The following is a 7,960-nucleotide window of genomic DNA, read 5'->3' as shown; positions in this document are numbered from 1 at the left end:
AAATCAGCCGGAGAAGTGGGGAGAAATCAGCCGGAGAAGTGGGGAGAAATCAGCTGGAGAAGTGGGGAGTGGGGAGTAATCAACCAGAGCCCCATGGTCATGGGGCTGTGGGATTTAAAAGCTGGAAGAGACCATGGGATTCAGCTCACCTAGCCCTCTCCTTTAACAGGAGAAGCCAAGGCCAGGAGAGACACTCTGCCCAAAGGGAAACATCAGAGCTGGGAACCAAACCCAGGGCCTCTGCCTGAAAATCCAGTGCTGTCTCCAGAAGACGCCAGCACCTTCCCCATACAGCTCTGCCTCCAGGAAGCACCCCCGACTGATACCCACACACACTTCCTATCCTGAAGTGGCCTGTCCCCTTTCTTCTTTCCCATTCATCTCTGCTAACTACATTCAAGGAGACCTTTCTAACTGCCAGAAATGGGTATATAGGGGGAAATCAAACAGGGGCCCAAAGAAGCTTGGGCAGGGGGGAATCGAGTACACCAGAGCAGAATCGAAGGTCCATGGGGAAAGAAGTAATGGTGAGAAGCCTGGATGCCCAAGGGGAAGGGAGGGAAGCCTAGGGGATCAGGAGGGCTTAGGCCCTGGGAAAATGAGGGCTTGGGGATCAGGCCTCAGGTCCCCAAAGGAGCCTCACCCTGAAGAGCAGAAGTGTGCCAGGGACGACAGCACAGAAAAGCAGGATGATTCCCTCTGCGGTGATGATTCTGTTCTTTGTGCCTTCTCCCATGTCCAGGAAGGGTCTGGGTACTGGCTCTAGGAGAGGGAGGACGGGGTGGGGGAGGGAGGAAGGAAGAGATCAGTGAGGGCCCTGCCAGGGCCAGAATTCCCAGGTCACCCTCTGCAGCCTGCCCAGGCCTAGTCCTAGCTCTGGGCTGCTTGTGTCTTCCAAGGCATAACCACGCAGGCAAAGATGGAGTATGGAGCTAACGGGTCAGATTGACACCAGCTCCCCTCAAACCCTTTCGGGTTTGCACGTTATATTCTGGGAAAAAAAGACAGCAGAGAGGCCTAGCCTGGGTCCTGGCTCTGTCTCCTATCAGGTGGTGTAGTGGATAGAGCGCTGGGCCTGGAGTCAGGAACTTCTGCGTTCAAATCTGTCCCTCAGACACTGACTAGCTGGGTGACCCTGGCCAAGTCACTTCACCCTCTTTGCCTCAATTTCCTCATCTGTAAAATGAGCTGGAGAAGGAAATGGCAAAGCACTCCAGTATCTTGGCCAAGAAAACTGCCTCTTATTATGATCTCTGTGACCCTGGGCAAGTACCTTCCCTTCTCTAGGCCTCAGTTTCCTCACTTATCAAATGGGAGTGCTCGGGATCACAAATTCAAAGCTAAAAGACCCATGAGATCATGGAGTCTCCAACTCCTCTATTACAGATGAGGAAACTGAGAGGCCCAAAGAATTCAGGTGACCTACCCAAGGTCACACGAGAAGTAGGAGATTCAGGGTTCAAAGGGACGTTCTCAGATTCCCAAGTCTTGGGGACTTCCATTTGTACCATCTAGTGAGTGATCGTGAGCAAAGAAGAGCCATGTGGTTACTTGGATGGACAGATGTCATTGGCCCCATCTTACAGAAGGAGAAGCTGAGGATCCCCAAGAGGGGTGAGTGGCAAAGCCAGAACTTTAAGTCAGACCGCCTCTGGACCCTCTATCTGGAAGGAAATCCTCAGCCCTGTCCTCTCTAGACCCAGGAGCCTGGGGATGTGGAACTCCCAAGGAGGGCAGAGAGATGGCACAGGGCTTCGGATGGGCTGGGAGATGGGGGGGAGAGGACAATCGTGACAATTAAAATAATAATAACTCACCTTTATAGAGAGCTTTGGGGCTCGCGAATCACTTTCTACCAATTAATTCCTCAAACCTTCTGGTTTCCTAGGGAGACGAACTCTACAGGTCGCTTCAGTGCTAGGGGGCTAGGACCCCGGAGCCCCTGAAGTGGGGTGGGGGAGTGCACTGAAAGACGTAGCGGTCAGGTCTGGGAAGGAACTAACTCACCTCGGACCCTGAGGTAGGTGCCGCAGGACTCCAAGACCGGCTCTCCCAGGACAGAGACCCGACATAGGTACATGCCTGCATCATTCTTGTTCACTTCCCAGAAGACCAGCGTCCCATTGGGCTGAGTGGGCTTCTGCACCTGGACCTTGGGCCACGTGAAGTTGCCCATGATGACACGCCACCAAGTCACGTTGGCCTTGGTGCCCCCGTCGTGTTCGCAGGGCAGGTGGGCCGTGCCCCCCACGGGCGCGGTCACAGAGGGCGGGCCAGAGGTCACATGCAGGCCCCAGGTCTGGGAGCCTAGGGGTGGGGGCAGGGCAAAGGAAGAACCCCGTCAGGATGATCTCCGAGTGCCAGCCACCTAACCAGCTGCGGGTGGAGTGAGCCCCGACCTGGGAGCCAAAGGTCACTAAGGGGGGGGGGGGCATGGCTCTTACTTTCCTCCTTGGAAAGACGGGATTCAATTCAATTTCTGAACGCTAGCTTTCCCTGCTCTGACCTTCTATAGTCTGTTCTAAGGCCCCTCCCAGCCCAGACATTGCCTGTTCTAAGGGCCCTCCCAGGTTTATATTCTCTATTCTAAGTGCCCTCCCCCTCCCAGCTCTGTTAGTCTCTGTTCTAAGGGCCCTCCTAGCTCTGACATTCCATGTTCTCAGGGCCTTACCACCTCTGACTTTCTTTTTCTTTGGCATCCCAGCATTGGCTAAGATCACAGAAAATTGGAGCCGGAGTTGGAGACTTTTTAATCCAACCAATCCTGATGAGAACAGGACCAAAGAGGAAAGGGGGCTTGCTCAGATGGAACTTAGAATCACTGGCCCGTACAATGTCAGAGCAGGAAGGGCCCATAGCAGCTACCAACCCAACCCCCTCTGATTCCCAAGAGGGGAAAATGAGGGCCCAGAGGGCCAGATTTTTACCCAACGGTCACAAGAACAAGGCAGGGGAGAGAGGAAGGTCTCAATAAACATTAATTAAGTGCTTACTATGCCCAAGTCGCCTAGGTTGTTTGATGCGGTACTTTCTACTGTATCTCAGTGACAGAAGTAATTTTAAAAGTTGGGGCACCCCTCCCCTCAATTCTCCTTCCCCAAACCCATTGGGGGGATGGGGAGGGAGGGGGTACTTTCATTTCTTCATTTGAACCTGGGTAAATATAGATGGGTGGTAGCGGGGCAGATGTGACCCTAATGTGTCCAAGGGACACCTTTCTCTCTGCTCCATTGCTCTCTCTGGCTTCCCAGACCCCTCGGACCAGCTCACCTCCCCAATTTCTTACTATCCCCAGATTTCAAGCTCTTTTCTATGTTCCTGCTGAAGGGTTTAGTGGACACCCAGGCAGAAGGGGAGGAGGCCTAAGCTGGGTACCAGGAGATGTGAGATCCAGGTCTCTGTCACTCACTCGACATGGGAGCCTAAGTGAGTGCCTTGCCTCAGTTTCCTCATCCCTAAAACAAAGGTGATGGGCTTCGAGTTTTGTGGTTTGATGTTCGACCTTGGACCTTGGACCTTGTCTCCATCTCCATCTCTCCCTCTAGAAAGTGGCAGCCGTCTTGATGTTCCATGAGTCCTGCCCTCAAAAGGCCCTCTGTCTGGATCTGTCTGGGCACCCAGTCCTTCCCTAGGGATATCGCTCTGGCTCCTCCCCATGCCAACCTCACCCCCAAACCCTGTCTGTATCTTAGTCCCACCCCAATCTCTAATCCCCTTCCCCCCCCCCATTCAAACACCTACCAGAGCTCAGGACAGAGATGAAGAGAAGGGTGGAGGGCAGAAGCAGGCCAGACATCATCCCCAAAGGGTCCCCGACACTGGCTGAGACTGTGCTGGGAAAGGAGAGCTGTCTTTGCCTATCAGGGCGTTGCTTCCTGCTGCACCCGGGTAGGAGATGAGCTCCACCGCTCCCCAGTGCCAGCCCTCCAGGCCCCCCAGACTGAAAGCAGAGCTGGGTGGACCTTCGGGGCAGAGGATGTCGGAGCTGGGAGGGGCCTCAGGCGAGGCGAGGCAAGAAGCGCTGGGCCAAGTGCTGCCGATACAAATGTGAAAACAGACGGGTAATCCTAAGCTTCAAGAAGATTCCATTCTAAGGGGAAACGCGATGCAAAAAGCACCCGAAAAGGGGAAGGAGGGATGTGGAACACTAAGGGTTAGAAACAGGCCTGAGAGGCTAACGAGGCATGGTCAGCCCGGGCCAGTCCCCAAAGTGGAGACCCCGGGAGGAGCGCACGGATGGGAGAACAGAGGAGGGAGAGTAAGGGATGTGCCAGATGAAGAGGGCCGGCAGTCCTAGGGGAAGTTTTGGTGTGGGAGGGAGGGAGGGAATAAGTGGTTTAGTGCCTACCCGCTTGCCTTTAGGCAGAAAAGACTTCCCCCCTTTCCACAAGAATTGATTATTAAAGGAAAAGGATTCTGACGGGTCAGGAGGCCCTAGGCCCCAGGAATCACTTTTTTTTTTTGGCTAGGCAATGGGGTTAAGTGACTTGCCCAGGGTCACACCGCTAGCGACTGTTTGGTGTCTGAGGCCGGATTTGAATTTAGGTCCTCCTGAATCCAGGGCGGGTGCTCTACCCAATGAGCCACCTAGCCGCCCCACAGAATCTTTTAAAAGTGGAGGATTGTAATTGTCAGGGAGAAATCCTGGCCCCGCCACCTACTGTGCGTCCCTGGGGGTCATCTTCCATCCCTGGGTCTTTGCTTCCTTTGCTGTAACATCGGGAGATTGGACTAGACGAGGGGCTCTTAACCTCGTGTGTCGTGAAGCTTTTACTGACCAAGCTCAGCCCCAACGAGGCATCAGAGTGACCGGGGTTGCTCCAGCCCCTGCGTCAAGGTGAGAATGGCCTCCAGCGCTTCCACCCATTGCTGCTGGTTCTGCCCTGGGGGCCGAGCTGAACAAGGCTAGGTGGGATCTAGAACCCCAGAATTCCTCCCTTTGAGCACATCTTCCATCTCTGTCTGTCTGTCTCCTCTTCCTCTTCCTCCTCCTCCTCCTCCTCCTTCTTCTTCTTCTTCTTCCTCTCTTCTGTCTCTCCTCTCTCCTTTCTCTCCTCTCTCTCTCTTCTGTCTCTCTCTTTCTCTCTCTCTCTCTCCTCTCCCTCTCTGTCTCTCTCCTTTCTCTCTCCTTCTGTCTTGCTCTCTCTCTCTCTCTCCCTCTCTCCCTCTCCTCACCCTCCCTCTCTCTCTCCTTTCTCTCTCCTCTCCCTTTCCTCTCTCTCTTGCTCTCTCCTCTCTCTCTCACCCTCTCCCTCCTCTCTCTTCTCTCTCTCTCTCTCTCTCTCTCTCTCTCTCTCTCTCTCTCTCTCTCTCCCTCAGTCCTCCCACCTAGTTTCCATCCTCACTATGATCTCCAGCCCCTCGTTCCCTCCTTGTACTCTCTGGTTATCACCCTTGCTCTGGGCATCTTCCATCACTTCCCCATGTTAACCCTTGACCATTTCATCCACCCATTATTGACTCTTCATGGATCCCTTGCCCCTTGCCATGGTCATTCATGTCTTACAATTCCCCTCCCCCAATCTATGGTTACCCTGACCATCCAAATTTCCTTCAAAACTCAGCTCAAATGCCCTCTCCTACACGAAGCCTTTCCTGATTTCCCTCTCCCCACCTGCTAGTGCCTCCATTCCACCAAAAATGCCTTGCATTTATTATAATTATTTGTAATAACAATAATAATCAAATTACACAATTATAAAGTGCTTAGCACAATGCTTGGCACGTAGTAGACACTATAATGTTGTTGTTTCGTTGTTTAATCATGTTCCTACTCTTCATGACCCCATTTGGGGTTTTCTTGGCAAAGATCCTGGAGTGGTTTGCCATTTCCTTCTCCAGCTCATTTTTACAGATGAGGAAACTGAGGCAAACGGTGAAGTGACTTGCCCAGGGTCACACAAGTAGTAAGTGTCTGAGGCCTGATTTGAACTCAGGTCTTCCTGACTCCAGGCTGGGTACTCTGTGCACTGCACTGTGCACTTAGCTGCCCCCAGGTACTATATAAATATTAGCTGTTATTATTGTTATTGTTAATAAATGCTTGTTTTCTTCCTATGTACATGTATGTTGTGTCCCCTGCAAAGACTGTAACCTTCTTGAGGAGAGGGACTGTCTTACTTTTGTCTTTGGAGCTCCCAGGGTCTGGTACATGGTAGGTGCTTAATACATGCTTGTTCGCTTGATCCCCGACCTAGAGGCGCTGAACAGTAGTAATAGCCTACATTTCTTTATCTCTTTAAGCTTTGCAAAGTGCTTTACAGAAAGGACCTCATTTGAGCCTAGAAGCAACCCAGGGAGGTAGGTGCTGTGATCATTCATATCATTGTCATGATCAGATGAGGAAACTGAGGCTCAGAAACTCGCCTTAGGTTACATAGCTGGTATCAAGACTGCACTCCCAGTTCTAGGACAATACAATGTTACCTCTCAGATTGACCCTGGAGGAATCCCACAATTATTCGGTCTGGATTCACTACTATATTCGCTAATATCAACTGGGTCCTCCCCACTGCATGGCAATCCTTCAAACCTCCTTGTTTATTCTCATTCTCCCCCGTGCCTGGAAGGCTCTGCCTCCTCTGCTCTGCCCACTGACCTCTCTGGTTTTCTTTAAGTCCCGGTTAAAACCCTATTGTCTATAGGAAGACTTCCCCAATCTCTTTTCATTTTTTAACCTTTCCTCTGTTAATTATTTCCTATTTATCCTGTGTGTGCTTTGTTAGTATGTGTTTGTTGTCTCCACTAGATTATGAGTTCTTTGAGGGCAGAGACTGTCTTTTGTCTCTTATTGTATTCCCAGGGCTTAGCACAAGTGCCTGGCATGTAGTAGGTGCTTAATAAATGTTCGTTGATTTTATTCAATGTTTATGTTCAGAATAAAAAGAAATAAAACCCCTTCCCTTAACCCAACCAGCCCCTCAAGTTATCATCCTACAGCTTTTCTCTTCCCGGCTCAACTCTAGAAAAGGTCATCTCTACTCATTTCCTCACTTCCATTTCTCAGTTCCGAGCAATCTGATTTCTATCCGCACTATTCAATGGGAAAAGCTCCCTTGCAGTTTACAAATGGTCTTCACTACCTGACACAGTGGCCTTTGTTAGACCTCATTCTTCCTGACTTCTCTGAAACTCTGGGTACAGATGCCCATCCTTCTCCTCCTGGGCACTCTCCTCTTTCTTGGCTTCCGTGACATTGCTCTCTCCTGGTTCTCCTCATACCTGCCTGGCTGAGCTTTCTCAGTCTCCTCATCATCCTTCTCTCCCTAACTGTGAGCATCCTTCAAGGCTCCATCCGGGGCTTGCTTCTCTTCTCTCCATGTACTCATTTGGTGATCTCATTGATTCCCACAGATATAACCATTTCTATGCCAATGGCTTCCAGATCTAGAACTCTAGTCCCACATCACCAACTGTCTCCTGGACATCTCGACCTGGATGTTCTGTAGTCATCTCAAACTCAACACCTCCAGCCCTGCCTGTTTCTGTGGAAGGCACTAGAGTTGGGTTCCCAATTTGGGAGCATCATCAGCTCTTCACTTTCCATCTTATTCTTATCTAGTCAGCTGCCAGATCTTGTTAACAACTCTTCTATCCAGTTCCTTCTCATGCAGAAGTGTGCTGGTAAATATTTAACCATCAGCTCTGGGGTTGTCCATAAGACAACCTAATATGTATTATTAACATTTTCCTCCATTACTTTCTTAAGTCTAGAAAATCAACAAAATCATAAACCAAGCCCTGACTTGTAGAGGTTTTCTTTTTCTCTTTCTTTCTTTCCTTCTTTCTTCTTTCTTTTCTTTCTTCTTCTTTTTCTTTCTTTCTTTCTTTTTCTCTTTCTTTCCTTCTTTCTTCTTTCTTTTCTTTCTCTCCTTTCTTTCTCTTTGTCTTTCTTTCTTTTTCTTTCTTCTCTTTCTTTCTTTCTTTCTTTCTTCTTTCTTTTCTTTCTTCTTTTTCTTTC

General features: G+C 50.4%; 1 protein-coding gene across 1 annotated transcript in view; it reads right to left on the bottom strand.

The window, feature by feature from the left end:
* The window catches only part of CD79A (CD79a molecule), a 4,831-nt gene extending 877 nt beyond the window's left edge, over nucleotides 1-3,954 (bottom strand). The window contains exons 1-3 of the mRNA XM_027858134.1: nucleotides 3,742-3,954; nucleotides 2,008-2,307; nucleotides 644-762 (exon numbers count right to left, since the gene is read on the bottom strand). Coding sequence (XP_027713935.1) covers nucleotides 644-762; nucleotides 2,008-2,307; nucleotides 3,742-3,799 — 477 coding nt within the window. The 5' untranslated portion in view covers nucleotides 3,800-3,954. The remainder of the gene's footprint in view (nucleotides 1-643; nucleotides 763-2,007; nucleotides 2,308-3,741) is intronic.
* Nucleotides 3,955-7,960: the final 4,006 nt, after the last annotated feature.

This window comes from Vombatus ursinus, unplaced genomic scaffold, assembly GCF_900497805.2.
Source record: "Vombatus ursinus unplaced genomic scaffold, bare-nosed wombat genome assembly UNPS02012758.1, whole genome shotgun sequence".
In the NCBI taxonomy this organism is placed as follows: Eukaryota; Metazoa; Chordata; class Mammalia; order Diprotodontia; family Vombatidae; genus Vombatus; species Vombatus ursinus.
The sequence above is the reverse complement of the archived record's forward strand: the minus strand, read 5'-3'. Positions and strand labels throughout refer to the sequence as shown.